The 19,710-nt window shown below is 39.8% G+C and overlaps 1 protein-coding gene and 1 pseudogene across 1 annotated transcript; one reads left to right on the forward strand and one right to left on the reverse strand.

The window, feature by feature from the left end:
* Nucleotides 1–4,724: 4,724 nt before the first annotated feature.
* LOC147423798 (uncharacterized) lies at nt 4,725–6,318 on the reverse strand. Its single transcript, XM_086501513.1, has 7 exons — nt 6,087–6,318; nt 5,904–6,009; nt 5,612–5,819; nt 5,403–5,536; nt 5,268–5,330; nt 4,873–5,190; nt 4,725–4,788 (listed from the first exon to the last, which is right to left on the reverse strand). The coding sequence occupies exons 1-7, from the start codon at nt 6,316–6,318 to the stop codon at nt 4,725–4,727; spliced, it is 1,125 nt and encodes a 374-aa protein (XP_086357639.1).
* Nucleotides 6,319–14,959: 8,641 nt separating this feature from the next.
* LOC147423799 (uncharacterized) lies at nt 14,960–18,506 on the forward strand (annotated as a pseudogene).
* Nucleotides 18,507–19,710: the final 1,204 nt, after the last annotated feature.

Genomic DNA, 19,710 nt, shown 5'->3' on the forward strand with positions numbered 1-19,710 from the left:
CTTTTGTGCTCATGTGATAAGAATTCCTTAATGCTACATATGCCCCTCAATGTACATTCAAGACTTGCATTGGCAGTAGGAGAGAGATTGACAATTACATTATCATTCACTTCGTACCGTTCCGCATGCATGTAGACCTTTGAGTAAGAAATGCCTTCAAGATAAAGATTGCTTTGATTCCAATAGTTTTTCAAGCTCAAAATCTCCCAACTATGTAAAGCTCTTCTTTTCCTTTTGAGAGGACTAAGAGCAATTCCTTTTCTATCAATCATTTGAAGGCAAGCACAAGGACTGAGTCTATGTGCACTCTCATACAATTCCTTTGCTTGTTTTTGTGAGGTGGCAAGCACTAAGCATGATGCGTGCCAATTGGCACAAGATGTAAGATCTACATCAGCTCTAGCTAGTCCTTGTGGCAACAAAAGATTTGTATGTATACTTGAGAGTATCCTTTCAGAAGGAGAAATACCATCCATCTCCACATCTAATTGTTTCAATGTTCTTGATAGTAGCACTCGATTGTGATAATTTGTGTATGTCTGCTCATTGAACCTATTATTTGTTGGTATTTCCACAATTCCTAAAACATTTCTCTCAAATTGATAGCACCAACTTCCATCATGACTACCATGGCGTATAATATCGTCAAGAATCTCTCCACAACCTGAACATAAATACAAAAAATCAATAAAGTACACCTTGATCGTCACAAACTTTTGAAGGATAAATTAGTGTTTTATAAGGTATTAACTATATATGCATACCCGCGACATGTTCAAGTGGTGAGACGTTTTCACCCTCTTTCTCCTCTGAAATAATTCTCCATTGATGCTTTCGAGTAGCTTTGATGCTTTCCATTGACCAACCATGGTTGCGAGTATAGTTATAGAAGATATGAGCTATGTCTATCAAAATCATTCCAACATCTTGCAAAGTCTTTTCAATGCCTGTCACTGTGTTCAAAATGTGTGGTAAGCACCATTGTATGAACTTTTGGTGCTCCTCTGCTATAAAAGTACCATGATGCTTAACTGCATTTAATGGCCATCTTCCACTTCTACGAAGTGTCCGTGGTATTGCATTAGAAACATCTTTCACAGCACGATCTATGCTCTTTGTCATTTCATTTGATGCTCTTTCAAAGAGATTTCTATTGAATTTTTTGAAAAGATTCAATGCCAAAATATGCATCACATCATAAACAAGGTCCAAACGTATATCAAAGCCATACAAATAGTATAATCTCCAAAGCGGTGATTCTCCAACTAAGCCTGCCTCTGCTAAAGCTTTGTTGCATTGATCCTTTGTTTTTTGTCGTTTTGAAACTCTTATTGCATCAAGCATCTCGGTAGAACATCTCTTGGCTGGTGGATATCGTGCAAGATATCTGCTATCTGTATATACATATTTTGGAATCCGCACACCCTCTGTTACTTTCTTCATAGGAGGTTTATCTCTTCTGCATCCAGCTTTTCCTCCATCTTTCAAACGTCCCACTTTACATTGTGCAGGGTGATCTCCTGTCCATGACATAAGAATTGCCCTAAGAGTACATAAATCTCGTGTGCTTTCCTGTGTATCTTCAAAAGTTGTTGGATAGTTGAAGTTGACACGAAATCCATCTACAAAAGCTGATTCAAGCTCACTTACTAATGGTTCTAGAAAACATGGAAATATATCACCATATTTCTTATCAAGTTTCAATAAACTCAATGGCAGAAATATCACTGGCAATGGACCAATTATTGAACTTTTTCCTCCATTAAGCACTACTATTTCAATGACTCCACTCTCCTTTGGCTTTGTTGTTGCTGTTTGAAAACCATCCCAATGGCACATCAATGCAAAGTTTCGAGGATCTCCCTATAAAGATACCAACAAACAATTAATGTTCAAGTTCACAAAAAAAAAATAACACACTACTGAAAAGAGTCTTATACCTTAACAATCGTCCGTGCAATTTGAACTCGTGTTCTGCATAAAGAGCACAAAAAATTGTATTCATTATCTTCTTCTTTCCATCCATATGCAAGCTCGCTACTTCGTAAAGCTGCTGGATAGGTTCTATAGTACACTCCACAACGGTTATTTGGACATCGAAAAGGAACTTCCCACTCCTTTTGTGGATCCCAAAAGTCCTAATACATTTTGAATTTATCTCCATTCCAAAACTCCTTCACAATTTTATTGGAAAATATGTTTGGGGACCCCAGCTCTGTTTTGATCGCCACATAGTAAGAAAATCATAACAAAAAGTTTGACTTTGACAAAGAATTTGAACCTGCTCAATAATTGGCAAATACTCAAAATGCACCATGCTTTTTCTAGCCTTCCCACAATCATGACACCGCTCACAGCACACTTCACAATTTCTCTTAAGTTTAGGCCTTGATGAAGTGCAAGGACAGTTGCATATCAAAATGTCTCCTTCATATAGATCTTCTTCATGTGGAGGGTACAACATGGGTTTGTGTTGTTGAGTCTCACAACCAATGCATATTCGCCACTATTGAGGGTTTATCAATCCCTTTTCTTTATATCTTTGAAATATGTTGGCCATAGTTTGAGGTGTGCTTTGAGCTATTCTAGGAAATTTCTCATCTAAAAGTATCTCTGAGAGCGGCCTGATTTTTTCAATTTGCTTTGATTGTTTTTCGCTTGGTATCTCACGTCCGGAAAAGATCATTTTCATGATGTCTTCTTGCATTACTAGAGGTGCTCTATGCTTATCGAGCTTTGATTGAAAACTAAAAACCCAAATTTCTAGCTCATTAAGTAAATCTCCACCGCCTCTTTGAGAGCTTGAAGCTTCGTCCTCACCATTCTTTCTCCTATTAGACTCAGATGACTGCTCCATTGCATTTGTTGGCTGTAAATTGTAATATATTTTGAGAAAATACACCAAACCATTAAATTGAATGTTTAAAACATAAAATTTATAAATATGCAAAAAACATACAATTGAAGGAGTTATAACTTGACAACGTACGATTAAAATGATATCCAAATACTTTAATGTTTAACAAACGTGATAAAATTTAAACATAAATTAGAACATCAACATAAAAATATCATAACAAATGAAGGTCTCAAGATCAACTTGTGCATAGTTTAAGAATACAATCAACTGTTAAGCTCATCAACTGTTAAGCTCTTGGTCAAATTGGTCTCCAACAAGACCGATGCTACACTCATGGCATTCATCATCTATCTCTATACTGATACAATGGCGATCCATCTCCTCGCACACTCGTGCCATATTGCCTACACCGGCAAAGAAATCAATCACCACTTCTTCTTTCTCAGTACACATTGAGAGCAAAAAACTGCACCATAGAAAAAAAGTGTCACCAAGTATAAGTAACAACAAGAAATTCTCATCATAAATCTCCAATGAGTGACAAATACCTGCAAAAGTTTTGGTGTCGTTCAGTAGCCCCTCGAAGAGGTTTACCATGTGAGTTTGGTATTAAATTGTGTTTATTTCCTTGAGGTAGCTCTATAAATTTGTCTCCATGTCGATCAAACGATCCTTGCAAGACAGTTTTTGTTGCAGATGCTTTGTCCAAAAACCGCGTCCTTTCAGGACGAGAAAAGAAAGTCACTATAAGGGTTGAAACCTGCAAAAAAGACATATAATAAGGAAAAACAATAAGGTTTCAACCTAGTACATAACTTAAACAGTGATTTAGAAGCCCTTTTACTTACATATTCAATGTCATAAAAAATAAGCTGTTTGTTTTGTTGTGCAGTCTCCAAAAACAAAGTGTGAACTATCTGTAATTGGGATTGTCTTAAGACATTGGAAACAATAATTGGTTGATGTTGTATGCTACTTGTTGTGACAAAGAACCCTTCGACTGCCAAAAATTTCTCTGCAATAGCGACAGATGCGTGAAGATTCTCTGGTTTCCACTCATTCCATTCTGGGAAAATTGTTTCATCCTCAAATGGAGCACGACTTGATGGAAGATCAGCCCATATCAATGTGCAAGGTGCCTCGCTAGGAGAATAAAGAGGGCTACTTACTTTTTGCAAAAAACTAGATAATGTCCTATAAATAGGACCATTAGGGTCTCCAGTTATCTCTGCTTCTATATCACATATATTCTCATGTAAGCACATATGTAATGGTGCAAAAGACTCGATCAAATCATCTAGATCCTCTTCAGATTCTTCAACATCCTTTGAATCTTTACTCTTCGCACTAACTCCTCTTTTCTGACGTTTCTTGCTTTTTAATATCTCTCTCATATCACTGTCCTTGATTGAGGATCTAAGTCGCTTTTTGCTTTTTGATTTTCTTTTTGTTCTTTGGGAGAGAAGGACTTGTTGTTGGCACTGTACCTTTTCCCTTTCCACCCTTTGGCATTAGCTTTGTACGAGGACTACCAAGGTTTTCTGCAATGGCTACACTTTGATCTTTGTGGTGAGAGCCCTCCTTGACTCTTTTTTTGGTTGTGATCTCTGCATACGCTCAAAACTCTCATATAGAGCTACATACACAAGATATATGCATAGATGACAACAATTTGTAGAACTAATATTGATTTAGGAATGACATTTCTCTCACCATTATACAAATTCTTCTCATCTTCCGGATATTCCCCTTCTGAATACTCCAAAAACCATGGAATATCTTGTAATGATTCTGGTAGTGCTTTCCTTGCATCTAGCCATGACCGTGGATATAGAGACTTGTAACGAGGAATATCAACTCGTTTCTAGTCTTTGACCTCAGATGGAATCTCAGTAATCTCCTCATCTCTCAATAAAAGTGCAAACCACCTGACCAAATTCAACACATTATCTAAGGAAACGATCGACTGAAAACTACAACTTGTGATATAAGTCTCAGTACATTGTACTTACCTATAGGCAAATCTGCGTGCGGTAGCCTCCAAATATGGCATCTTCGTCTTATGCATTCCAGGTGTCAGTTTTGGTAGCTCCTTAAAAACATGTGGAAGGTACATTTCTTGACAATCATCAAAAAATGTCATCATAGCCTCGCTAAATGCACTGAAAGATACTTCTTTATTCCCTTCTATGAGCTCTATCGCTCGCTCCACAACACACTCCCAATAGGAATAATATGAAACGTAAGAGCGCCATTCTTTGTCTCCTCCATCAAAGCCCCACAATCTTCCAGTGTCTTTGCTTAATATACGATCGAGGGCAAACACTTTTCTACACAAAAAAAATTCAAAACTAAAATTTGAAGAGTAGCATAAGCTTCAACATATTAAAAATCACATAAATCTTACCTCTCTGTTGAGATCGGTGTTTGAGTTAGGGTAACAAGCTTGTCAAGAGTTACATTATGGTCACTCTCCCAATCTAGAGCATAGAGCTTGTTAACCCACTTATCTCCTAATGCAGGGTTGGCTATTGTTGCCAGCTTGAAGCCCTTTTTTGTTTTCAGATGTTGCTCCACTTCTTGAATGCAACGCTTATACTTCGTATTGTAATTCTCACTATCTGGCGAGATCTCACTATCTGATATTTTTGTTGTCAACTCCTCTTTAAATTCACTCTACAAAACAATCAAATAAGTAATCATAACCAATTTATGATGTCATCAAGCTTGATCAAAGTTAAAGAGAGGTACCGAGTATAAGAGTTGCATGAGAAGACCAAGTGGTATCTTCCACCAAATCCAGGGATGTCTTTTCCTATCCTGTGTAATCTCGGAAGCAATCTCTTGAAGAGCTTCTTCATCAAAATACTTCTTCCAACTTTGTTCATTTCCAAGTCCAAGCCTTCTAATTAAGAAAATATCATTTGCCAGTGTTCGCTTGATATGGGTTTGTGTCAAGCTTTGAAAACACGAGTCAATATCACTACCAAAGCACTTCGGATGAATAAGAAAATAGAAGAAGAGGGAACATAATATCTTCTACCTGTTAAGACAATCTAGAGTCCACAACATTGAGCATTCTTCATCAACGGAGAAGCATGTCATGGTGCATTTGACACGCACGTACTTTGAAGGATCTTCACGACAAGCTATACGAAGCCTTGTTAAGATTACAATGTGCACAAAATGCCAAGATCTATACTATATAACCACAATTAGTACATACCATTATTGATTTCATAAGTCCAAGCGCGTAGGCGATGATTTCCGTCCAATACCACGAGATTTCTGCCTACAAGGTGAGCCCAGCCTTGGGAAAGTGAAAGCTCCTTGTCAAATTGACGATTGATATTTTCCCAAAATGAGTTAGCCCATTTTGTCTCATCCTCTTCAGTGACATACATTGTCTCTCCATTGGGAAATCTTTTAGAGACGAGAAAGCTTCCAAGACTTGGCATATAGCCTACTTGCCTGAACTTATACCCTAGCTCAACAACATTACCCCTAGTACTGTTGTGTACGGCTTCATGGCCCACTAGCCGACAAAGGGGAACCCAAGGGAGCTCTGTCTCATGTTGAATCTCATGCTTGGCTACCCAACTTTGCAAAAGTCTTGCGTCAAACTCCACATACCTAGTATTTGATCTTTGAATGCTTACCAAAGAAGTTTGACCCGAGTCACCACCATGTTCACCTCTATTGAAAATATCCTGAGATTGGATACTAGCAACCTCTCCCAACGTAAGTTGGGTGCTTGCCCCTTGCCCCTCCATTGCCTTTTGTCATTAAACATGGTCAAATTAAAAGACAGTTCTTTATTGGTACAATCAAATCATCCTTGAAAAATTGATCATGAATTGAAAATTCAAGTAAAGGTAAAAATAAAACCACAATGAGCGAAGCCAAGTGCTAAGATCAACAAACAACTTAAAATACACATTGCTACCGAAACGGCAGTGAATCAACTACCCCCAAAGTAGCAACGTTTTCATCCCGAAATAGCGGTAGATCAATCTCAAAACGACAATGAATCAGCCCCAAAACAGCAGTGTTTTCAGCACAAAAATATAGCATTTTCACCTTTAAAATACCAACGTGGTGAGGGAGTTCATATGTATGCCAGATGTGATGCTCTCACAAAAACACGTGAAGTTCTTGATGGTCATCCTTTCCAGGAGGATGTCTTTTAGAGCACGTTGATTGCCACATACGCCCAACGTGGTTGTGGCAAATAGTGGTAAGGCTAATTAGCGTTTTTCAGTTTTCAGCCAGTAGAACAATTTGCATTTTTCAGTTTTTAGTCACCATCGTCGTCAACGACGGCAGATCAGTCCGTAGCCTTGTCATGGTAGCAGATTCCCATCAATATCTCTAGTGATTTTAAATTTCAGCCACAAGCACTAAGAAAGCATAGGAAGGGCCTGATAGGCTCGTCGCGGTTGCCCGTTCCATCACGACAAAGATAGCAGAACAGTTTTCAACCATGAGATCGATTACTGTTTTTCCGTTTTCAGCCATCGTCATTGTCAATGACGGCAGATCAACCCGTAGCCTCGTCACGCTAGAAGATTCCCATCAGTATCCCCAGTGATTTTAGATTTCAGCCACAAAGAGCATTTTCAAATTTCAGCCCATTAGCAACGACATCGTCGTCGTCGTTATCGCCGTCGTTCATCATCATCGACATCATCATTGTTGTCGTCATAGGTGAGAGCTTGGTGGTGTGCCTAGCTCAAGGGCGAGCTTGGGGATGGATGGCTCAGCCAAAACTTTTCCACATCAACCAACTAGAGCTTGCAGAAGCTTGTGAGCTTGTAGGTACACAGAAGCTCATCTACAAGACAAGGATCCTCAAGAATTTGTGTTCGTATGTATGCCAAATGTGGTGCTCTCACAAAAGCACGCAGAGTTTCCGTAGCGGTCATCCTTTCTAGGATGTTATCTCTCAGAGTGCATTGATTGTAGCATATGCTCAGGGATGTCCCCACACAAGCTTTGGTCGAGAAGGTTGTCACTAGGAGAATGTTGATTGCATGATACGCCTACAAGCTTTGGTCGATATGTATGCCCAACATGGGTGTGGCAAAGAACAAAGCATTTGTTTCCCAAGATGCGAAGTGAAGGGCTTCTAGCCGGAAATAGTATGCGAGATGCAATGCTCTCACAAAAGCACGTAAAGCTCTTCATGTACCTGTGCTGGAGCGCGTTGATTGCAACATACAGCGTCCGGGGAGGAAAGTGACGGCTTTGCTAGATCAGCCCGATAGGGCTTGTGAGCTCTTAAGTACACAGAGAAGGCATCCCTATTGGCAGGTTAGCGCTTTCTCCCATGCTTGCTTGTTTTGAGAATTGAGCTCTGACAAATACACTCCAGATCAGCCCCAAAATGGAGTATTCTTGGTCCCAAAACAGGAGCGGATCAGCACCAAAAATCGCAACATTTCTTGCCCCAACACAGGAGGGTTTTGAGCCCGCATGGCAGGAACGCCTTATGCCCAACATCTCGAGCGTATTCTGTGAACGCTATTCTACAAGAGACAAACCATCAACAACTTTGGTCGATATGTATGCCAAAACAAAAGCGCAAGAGACGCCATGGAACAGGTCGATTGTGGGATATGCCCAACATGGGTGTGGCAAAGAACGCTGCGTTTTTTTCCCAAGATTTGAAATGAAGGGCTTCTAACCGGAAATAGTCTGCGAGATGCAATGCTCTCACAAAAGCATGTAAAGCTCTTCATGTACTTGTGCTGGAGGTTTTTGTCTCTAGAAGCGCGTTGATTGCAACATACGTCGGCTTGGGAGGAAGGTGACGGTTTTGCTAGATCAGCCCGATAGGGCTTGCCGAAGCTTGTGAGCTCTGAAGTACACACAGAAGGCAGCCCTACTTGCAGGTTAGAGCTTTCTTCCATGCATGCTTGTTATGGGAATTAGAGCTCTCAGAAACACACTCCAGATCAGCCTTATAATGGAAGCAAATCAGCCCCAAAATGAGAGTGTTCTTTGTCCTAGAACAACAGCAAATCATCAGTAAAAATCGCAACATTTCTTTGCCCCAAAACAGGAGGGTTTTGAGCCCGTACTGTACGAACGCCGTATGCCCTACATCGCAAGCGTATTCTGTGAACACTATTCTGCAAAAGACAAAGCATCAACAGCTTTCATCGATATGTATGCCAAACGCGATACCTTACGAAAGCACAAGAGACGCCATGGAACAAGTCGATTGCGGGATATGCCCAACATGAGTGTGGCAAAGAGCGTATGCGTTTTTTTCCCAAGATGCCAAATGAAGGGCTTCTAGTCGGAAATAGTTTGCGAGATGCAATGCTCTCACAAAGGCAGGTAAAGCTCTTCATGTACTTGTGCTGGAGGTTGTTGTCCCTGGAAGTGCGTTGATTGCATCATACGTCGTCGGGGGAGGAAAGTCACGGCTTCGCTAGATCAGCCCGATAGGGCTTGCCGAAGCTTGTGAGCTCTTAAGTACACACAGAAGGCATCCCTATTGGCAGGTGAGCGCTTTCTCCCATGCTTGCTTGTTTTGAGAATTCGAGCTCTGACAAATACACTCCAGATCAGCCCCAAAATAGGAGTGTTCTTGGTCCCAAAACAGGACTGGATTAGCAGTAACAAATCGCAACATTTCTTGCCCCAACACAGGAGGGTTTTGAGCCTGCATGGTAGGAACGCCTTATGTCCAACATCGCGAGTGTATTCTGTGAACGCTATTCTACAAGAGACAAACCATCAACAACTTTGGTCGATATGTATGCCAAAACAAAAGCGCAAGAGACGCCATGGAACAAGTCGATTGCGGGATACGCCCAACACGGGTGTGGCAAAGAACGCTGCGTTTTTTTCCCAAGATTCAAAATGAAGGGCTTCTAGCCGGAAATAGTATGCGAGATGCAATGCTCTCACAAAAGCACTTAAAGCTCTTCATGTACCTGTGCTGGAGGTTGTTGTCCAGATCAGCACGTTGATTGTATCATACGTCGTCCGGGGAGGAAAGTGACAGCTTTGTGAGCTCTTAAGTACACACAGAAGGCAGCCCTACTTGCAGGTTAGTGCTTTCTTCCATGCATGCTTGTTATGGGAATTAGAGCTCTCAAAAACACACTCCAGATCAGTCTTATATTGGAAGCAAATCAGCCCCAAAATGAGAGTGTTCTTGGTCCTAAAACAGCTGCAAATCAGCACCAAAAATCGCAACATTTCTTGTGTCACATGACACATCCAACCCTATGTGTCTGTGCACAAGCTAGAGCATGATCAGTGTTCAGTCAGTCCGGTCAGTTTAGATTTAGAAGTGATCTGGCACTTTCGTGAGTCTATTCGTAGACCGTGCATGCCCAGTCACTTAGCATAGATGCATATCCTCTGGTTGCACACAGCATGATCATCGGTATTCCCTTCAGAATCCATCAGATTCGGTCAGGGAAATTTTCCAGTGCATTTAGCCTATTTTTCCTATTTTTCCTTTTTTTGGTATTTTTCACTTATAATTTTTAAGTGGCTTCCCAACAAAAGTAGATAGGGAAATTTTGCTAAGTTAATATATAAGCAAATCCAAGTTAGCACTTTCTGGCAGAAGAGGCAGTAGGAGCTTCCTACTCAACAGGCACCTTCTCAACAGGAACCATCAAGAACCCCTCAGGCACCTTCCCACACCAACACCTAGCCCTAGCGTTTTGGTTTTTCCTCTCATCCCTGGCGTTTCTGCATATCCTCAGCACCTCCCACAGTTCCCTGGCATTTTTCAGCTTGCATCATCGCCATCGTCCCAGATTTGCCTAGCATTTTTGCAAACGCTACCCCATTCTGCCAGCGTTTCCATTTTCAGCCATAAATGGAGCAAATGCAACAGTGTTTTCAGCTTTAAGATCAGCAGCAGATTCAGCCTTAGCCTCATGCAGCAGACCCCCATTTTCAGCCTCGAAAATGCAGCCAAAACAGTCATTTTCAGCCACCGAAACAGCCCCGAAATTCAGCAGATAGAAGACCACAGATATCAGCCCTAAAATCGTCATCGTCGTCACCGTCGTCGTCATCGGCATAGTCCCAAGTTGCATCAGTCCATTGCATCGTGCTTGTACCACTTTATGCAATCATAAGTAGACCACTCTTGCCGACGAGAGTGGGGCCTTCGGAGGAGGGTTTTACAACATCTCTGGTGTTGTATCTCTCTTCTCTCTCTATCTCTGAGTCTCATACACTTGCACGCATAGTGTCCCTTCACTTTGTTTGTGACCATAGCACTTTCCACTAAGAATGGAAGGCTCTCCCTTCCATAAGAACTAAAAGGAACCTTGAGCACAGTTCGGAGCACTCATCTTGAGCAAAGCGCAAACAATCATTCCGCTGCACCGAACATCTTGCCCCAAAACAGGAGGGTTTTGAGCTCGCATGGTAGGAACGCCGTATGCCGAACATGGGTGTGGCAAAGAACGCTGCGTTTTTTTCCCAAGATGCGAAATGAAGGGCTTCTAGCCGGAAATAGTATGCGAGATGCAATGCTCTCACAAAAGCACGTAAAGCCCTTCATGTACCTGTGCTGGAGGTTGTTATCCCTGGAAGCGTGTTGATTGCATCATACGTCGTCCGGGGAGGAAAGTGACGGCTTTGCTAGATCAACCCGATAGGGCTTGCTGAAGCTTGTGAGCTCTTAAGTACACACAAAAGGCATCCCTACTGGCAGATTAGCGCTTTCTCCGATGCTTGCTTGTTTTGGGAATTGGATCTTTGACAAATACACTCCAGATCAGCCCCAAAATGGGAGTGTTCTTGCTCCCAAAATAGGAGCGGATAAGCACCAAAAATCGCAACATTTCTTACCCCAACACATGAGGGTTTTGAGTCCGCATGGCAGGAATGCCTTATGCCCAACATCGTGAGCCTATTCTGTGAACGCTATTCTGCAAGAGACAAACCATCAACATCTTTGGTCGATATGTATGCCAAAACGAAAGCGCAAGAGACGCCATGGAACAAGTCGATTGCGGGATACACTCCAGATCAGTCCCAAAATGGGAGTGTCCTTGGTCCTAAAACAGCAGTGGATGAATACAAAAAATCGCAACATTTCTTGCTCCTTTTCAGCCCGCATGGCAGGAACATGGTGAGCGTATGCTTGTTGTTTACAAGGTCATCCCATGGAACGAGTTGATTGTGGGATATGCCCAACATGGGTGTGGCAAAGAACACTGCGTTTTTCCCCAAGATACGAAGTGAAGGGTTTCTAGCCAGAAGTAGTATGCAAGATGCAATGCTCTCACAAAAGCAGGTAAAGCTCTCCATGTACCTGTGCTGGAGGTTGTTGTCTCTAGAAGCGCGTTGATTGCAACATACATCGGTTTGGGAGGAAGGTGATGGCTTTGCTAGATCACCTGATAGGGCTTGCCGAAACTTCTAAGCTCTTAAGTACAAATAGAAAAGGCAGCCCTACTGGCAGGTTAGCGCTTTCTTTCATGCATGCTGGTTATGGGAATTAGAGCTCTCACAAACACGCTCTAGATCAGCCTTATAATGGAAGCAAATCAGCCCCAAAATGGGAGTGTTCTTGGTCCTAAAATAGTAGCGGATCAGCACCAAAAATCGCAACATTTCTTGCCCCAAAACAGGAGGGTTTTGAGCCCGCATGGCAGGAACGCCGTATGCCCAACATCGCGAGCGTATTCTGTGAACGCTATTCTGCAAGAGACAAAGCATCAACAGCTTTGGTCAATATGTATGCCAAACGCGATACCTTACGAAAGCACAAGAGATGCTTGATGGGCTTGTTGTTTAGAAGGTCATCCCATGGAACAAGTCGATTGCGGGATATACCCAACATGAGTGTGGCAAAGAACGCTGCGTTTTTTTCCCAACATGCGAAGTGAAGGGCTTCTAGCCAGAAATAGTATCTCTAAGCTCTATTTTCACATGTATGCGAGATGCAATGATCTCACAAAAGCACGTAAAGTTCTTCATGGTCATGTACTCGAGGTTTTTGTCTCTTGATGCACGTTGATTGCAACATACGTAGGCCAGGGAGGAATCTGAGGGCTTTGCCAGATCAGCCCGATAGGGCTTGCCAAAGCTTGTGAGCTCTTAGGTACCACAGACAGCGGCCTCGCCGCCGGCAGGTTACCGCTTTCATCCATGCATGCTTGTTTTGGGAATTGGAGCTCTTATAAATACACTCAGGATCTGTCCCAAAATGGGAAAGTTCTTGGTCTCAAAACAACAGCGGATCAAAAACCAAAATCGCGTCATTTCTTGCCCCAAAACAGGAGGTTTTTCAGCCCACATGGCAAGAACACCTTAAGCCCAACATGGTTGTGGCAAGGAACGTGTGCCCTTTTTGTGAAGGCTCTTTTGCAAGAGACAGAGCTCCTCAAGCACCTGTTTTCATATGTATGCCAGATGCAATGATCTCACAAAAGCACGTAAAGTTTCTTGATGGTCCTCTTTTTGCAAATGTTGTCCCTACGCCTTGATTACATCCATGCAAAATCTTCATAAGTTTCCTTTTATTTAGAAGGGAATTTCCTTGGACCTAGATTTCTTCGTCTCTAGTATGTGGATCCATCCCAATATCTGAGAAAACAAGAAGGCCTTTCTAGTAGTGATTCTTTTGAGTACACCCAATATAATAATGGAAATTTCTATTGGCATACCATTGATGTCGAGTATAAGTTTCTGAAGCCAATGATATTAGCAAATATGGGTCTAATAAGAGCTACATGCTTCTTTTTGATTCTAACATTGCACCTAATTTAATGTCGGAACACAACCAAGATGAGAACTGGGCATTACCTGGAGAATACGTCGTCGCAAGATAGTCCACGTGTGTAGTAAACCTTGCAGTAGCTGTATGGTAGAACTAGAGCAGACCGGGTTCCTTCCTTCAATCACTAACACCTTAGTAAGGTAGCTCGTCACATGTGCTAACTACTGTATGATGGAACTAGAGTTGGCAGTGTTCCTTCCTTCAATCATTAACGCCTTCACAACGCAGCTCATCACAATGTACTGGCTATTGTAGATGACGATATTTTCACTCATCAACTCCTCGCAGTGTAGCTGTGTGCTGGGTAGGCGAAGCCATCTTCGATAACTGCTCGCTAATGTAACGCTTCAATAATCTTTTAAGTGAAGGAACAGTCACGGCGCCGTGACTGTTCCAACCTTTTAAAAAGTCTTTAAAATTTTGCGTAAAAGGTTCTGAAGCTCGGCGCCCAATTTTTATTGGAAGTTTGAAAAGATATTGACAAACGTGGGCATTCATTTCTCATGCAACGCTAGTCTGGCGCCTCTTTTGCTTCAGGAATAGCTTCAAGTGAGCTTGAAGGCACAGAAGTAAGGTAACTCACTCTCTTCCTCTCTCTCTCTCTTTCACACACACACACATACCTCATTTGCAGGAACGTCAGCTTGGAGGTGCATGAAAACTAAGAGGTAACAATCTCTCTCTCTCTCTCTCTCTCTCTCTCTCTCTCTCACACACACACACACACACACACACACACACACACACAAACACGTGCGCGCACACGCACTCCAAGCACTCTCTCCATAGAAAACTCGTAAAGTATCTTAGAGGAGGATTTCTTGGCTTTGCATTGTCACGAGCTGCGACACACTAGAGTGATGTTATTAATTTTATAGTTCATGCACCATATAGTTGTAATATGAGGGGTATTGAAGTCCTTGATTTCTCTCTATCGAATGGCAATGTGCGTAATAGAACCATCACCATCTAGAAGAGAATATTTATTTGATTTGTACCGATGCTGTGTGTTTAAAAAGGTGAAATTATTCATATTTTCAAGCTCCATGTTTTTCCAAGTGTTGTTTGCTTATGCTTATTGAAATGTAATAACATGAGTACTGCTTATAGTTTGGTATTAGTTTTTTATTGATCACATTGGTCTTTCTTTGTGTTGCTCCACCACCACAAACATCATACGTAGAGGATTTTGAAATTTAGAATCACCACTAGGTATAATGATTGGGATCAATGGTGTATTAATTTTATTTGATTCATTGTTGTATGGTTCTCATCAGTGACTTTTAATTCATGTGTTTTTTGTGTAGGTCATCCTCATCTAAGTCAACATGGAAGATGAACCATTAGCGAGAGTTTGTAAATGGGATGCTCATCAAGTGTCATGCTTTATTAAAGGCTTTTTGGGTCAAGATCGATATACTCGCAGCATACGCAAGAATAATGTCAATGGTAGAAGTCTTTTGTATATGTCTGTTGCTTCATGGGAAGCTCTAGGAGTTGACATAAGTGGACACAGGTTTGCGTTGCATAGCTGGGCTCAAAGTGAAGTTGCAGAGGGAGATCAAGCTCCTTTGCTTAGACAGAATCAAGTTCCAAATCATCCAAAGATCCTCACCATATGTCAATCATCTGCAATGTCACATAACGAGGAGGAGGAGGAGGAAAATCTTTGTTCAAGTGACACCAACCTTGACTCTTTGCCCGGATTCAAGACTCCGACAATTTTTCCAACAACCGGAAAGGAGAAAACCTTTCTTCGAGACAATTTATCTATGGAACATCGTGCCTATAATCGCAATTTGGAGTGAATTCGCAGATGGGTTGAACAAGGACTTGGTTTATTTCCACTTAAAAAGCTCATGTATGCAGATTTAGCCAAGGACAAGAAAATGAGAGAGGCGGTTGATAAGTTCATCCATCAAAGAAGAAAGACACTATCTCCTTTGAATAATAAGGAAAAGCAAGAAGATGGTGACTACATGACAGAGCGACAAATTTTTCTCAAGCTAAATCAACATAGACGATATATGAGGCTCAAAGCAGGTCCACTCTTTCCAAAGACTGATAAAGCCAATTGTACGTCAAAGAAAAGCCTCCGCCACGAGATGTTGAGGGAAATTATTGAAGGTGACAAATTGGATCCAATAATGGTTGATTTGGATATGGAAGATGCAAACCAAGAAAATGAGAGCAAAGCCTTGCTTACACCAAGCATGCGTGATGTTTGCTATGTTCCAGCAAGTATCCTTCAAGAGAAGGTGACTATCATGGGATCATCCAAGATCATATCGGAGGAAAATATCCAATGTAGATGTGGATTGTTTCTTCAAGGTATGCCACAACAGTTTTGCTTTATTCCATTTCTTGATGCAAACACAAAGCAAGTCAGCATAGGAGTAGTCCTTTCAAAGCTAAGTGGTGGAAATAAGTATGACCTATGGAGGGTTCAAATTGAATCAATCAATCATGATGCCATTGGAATTTATATTCCTGGAAGCCACGTACAAGTATCATCATTGCATGTTGTGAGTATTGATTGAGTCTAAAGTTGTGTCATTCAATATAGTTTTTTGATTGATTCGTAATTCACCTTGGTGTATTTTGAATTTAGGGTCAAGTGATAGAAGTTCCAGTTGTGTATCTAAGTATAAATGAGCACAAATCAACTTCTGAAGAACCGGTATGAATTTTTCCTTATCCTTTTGTTGTTTTATTTAGCTTTTATGACAATTTAATTGTTTAGGTACAACCTTGCAAGGATACAAGTCTTTCCTCATCTTTGCAAGATATATCAAGTACCAAGTCAACTATGGAAGGAAAGAAAGATATTTGTGAAGTTCAATTGGAGGTTGGTCAACTACATAGCATTTATATATGTTCTTAGAAGAATTTCTTATGTATTTATTTTGTTCTCTCAAGAAAAATAACACTCCGAATCGGACCTTCACTTACTTGGAACCAACAAATCTATCTCCTGAATATGATTTAGGGCATTCAAGAATGGTATTTATAAGGTTTTTCATCAGTTTCTTCTTGAACTTATCTCCATGAATACTTGAGTACTATTTCTATGTGGTTTTTTAGGTGAAAAATATTGCAAATGGATCACCCTTACACATGAAATCAACCTCCTCTTTCACAAAAGATGATACATGGTACTCAGAGATGCTTGATCAGGTTTGTATATCCAACATAGAGGCACTAAGATGTTTTTTATTTGTGGTACGTTTTGTTTTTAATTAGAAAAATTTATTTGAAGGTGAATGACCAAGGCGTTGGGGTTACAAACAAGCAAGTGGGAGAGGTACTTAAGGTTCTTGGAAATTCAAATTATACATCACTTTATAATATACATTACTTACACAAATTAAGTATACTTTAGCAGATGGATGCTATGGCAAGTAGCTCACCTTTGAGTGCAGGGTTTTGTACTAGTTTGGAAAATACCAACGATAAAAACAAAAGTGTAAAACTTCTTAAACCTTCTGTGAGCAATCAAAAACTTCTTAAACCTTGTATGAGCAATCAAAAGCATGCGCTTCTTTTGGTTTGAAAGTCTACTTATTTTTTGTAGTGTACATGGAAAATGTTTGACTTGACCAAGGCCTTTGAAGACCATTCTATATCTATCATACAAGATTTTGTGAGAATACTTTTGATACATTTTGTGATGATTATGGTGATGATAAATGTTCTAGCTATTTAATGGAAGGTTATGTGTAGGTCACAAAGCATCCCTTAGAGAATGATGAGGAGAGTGACATAGAGCCATTTGAAATGGTACTTTTACTACCCTTTAAGTATTTAGATAGCCATATATTTGTCTCAACTTGAGTATGTCTTTCAGGATGATGATAACCCCATCAACAATACACAATCTAAGAAGCAAAAAGTTGCTTGCTTGAGTAACTTATTGGTGAGAGTCACCAATAGATTGACATTAATACTTGAATGCTATAATTGTGTAGTGGTTCATTTATATTTTTCCTTTGGTCCTTTTGCTAGGGCAAAAACAAAGCAAAGAAGGATGTTCCCTCAAAAAAGAAAGTATGTTTATACCACTTACTCTCTAATAAATATATGTATTAAGCTTACATCTTTACATGTTTTGACAGGTTCTTAAAGATGTTTCCAACAAACAACCATGTAGTGCAACTGCGGCAAAGACAAATGGAACTTCAAAGAGGGAGAGGAAGGTCCCTGCACGATACAAAGAGAATTGTTTGACTCAAGTACATTACTATCACTAGTGTATATTTATCTCCTTAAGCTAATCATTAGACTTATGTGACTTATTAATTTTGCAGATTCCAGTTGCTCGAAAGATGAACGTGACTCTTTCTCATCAAGAAATTAAAACATCAACACGAGTATGTATATTCACATATAACATGGGCCTTTTGTTAATTTCAAATCGAGTATATTTTAGGTTTTTTCTCGCTAAAGCTTTACTTGATATGTGGCTTCTTGCTAGTTTTACTAGGTCAACAATATGAAGAAATCAACATATACCATCTTAGGCCTTTTATTAATGTCAAATCGTGTATAATTTAGGTTTTTCTTGGCTAAATCTTTATTTGATATGTGGTTGCTTGCTGGTTCTAATAGGCAAAAAACATAAAGCAATCAACAAAGGAATCCATTGCTTTCAAGCTCATGGGAGAGGACAATGTAGATCTGATGTACAAACGACTTGACGACTTTTTGAAAGAAATTCAAGAGAAAACTCCTAAGGGATCATTTGACTCCAAGAAATCGCATGAAGGACTCGAGACAATGGATGTTCTGGTGAATTGGGCATTCCAACACAAGAAAGTGAAGTTGGCTAAGGACAAAGGAGAAGACATTGGTCAAGATGATGTCGAACTACTTTAGATTGAACTTCACTAGCAAACTCATATTGGGATGATACTCCCAATCTAGAGATGATACTGTCTTTTTTGACTTTTTGTTATTTGAATATGTATCCAATGAGTATGTGACTTGTAGAAGATAATCCACTTTTTGTGAGATCTATCTCAAGAAGATTTTACGATTGTTTAGAGTTGTACTACTTCATATTTAATGAAGATGAATATAACTAGTTCACAAAAATATGCACAAAAACATGTCATACGTACCTGCGATAGAAGTATTGTGCAATACCATTTGTCTCTTTATCATTTAAACCTCTTTTTGGCTCCCTGTGAAAGTCTAAGTAGTGTGTATATGAGGTTAATCAGTTGAGAAAACTCGATGATATGCATACTTCAATCACGATATCCAAATAATGGATCCTATTCAATATAGTATATCAAGATACATAGAAACATATTTCCTTTACAAACCAATAGAATTATTCAATGAACTTTTTTCATCATGGAAAATATATGTTCGTAGGAGGAATCTATAGCGAATAATTTTCATAGAAAATTTTTCTTTCTCACCATGATCAAAAGTATAAATGAAAAAAAAACCAACCCTCTCACCGACATAGTGCCACAATACTCATTGGAAAAGTCAAAATTTTCATTGAAAAGTGAGTTTTAACACTTGTTTTCACACAATAAAGCCTTTTTTTTTAGTTGTGAATAATTAGACGTGTCAATTTTTTATAGGCCCCGATTGAAAAAATGGTGAAAAAATGTATAGATATGAAAAATTCACATCACAATTAGAGAAATAGTATGCTAAAGAGTGAATAATACACATGGAAAAGATATATTGGGTATGAAAAATTTATGACATAAAAAATGTGCATGTAAAACATTAGCAATTATGTATATTTATAAGAGTGTGAAATATTGCTAGGTAGAAAAAAAATTCATTAAAAATGAGTAATTTGTCATAAGTGCAAGCGTAAAATAGTGATAGATATGAAACATTTGTATCATAATTAATGGAAATTATGAGCTAAAAGGTAAATAATCCTCATGGAAGAAAATTGTGTGCAAATTATTTTTGGCATAAGAAATGCAGATGTAAAACATTATAGGGCATTGACAATTTATAGCATGAAATATTCTCGAGTATGAAAAATTTTCATCGTCAAAATAGTGAGTTTATAGAATAAAATGAAGTTTTTTCCATAAAAAATATA

This window comes from Adiantum capillus-veneris, chromosome 26 (genome assembly GCF_014529385.1).
Source record: "Adiantum capillus-veneris isolate H3 chromosome 26, ASM1452938v2, whole genome shotgun sequence".
Classification (NCBI taxonomy): Eukaryota; Viridiplantae; Streptophyta; class Polypodiopsida; order Polypodiales; family Pteridaceae; genus Adiantum; species Adiantum capillus-veneris.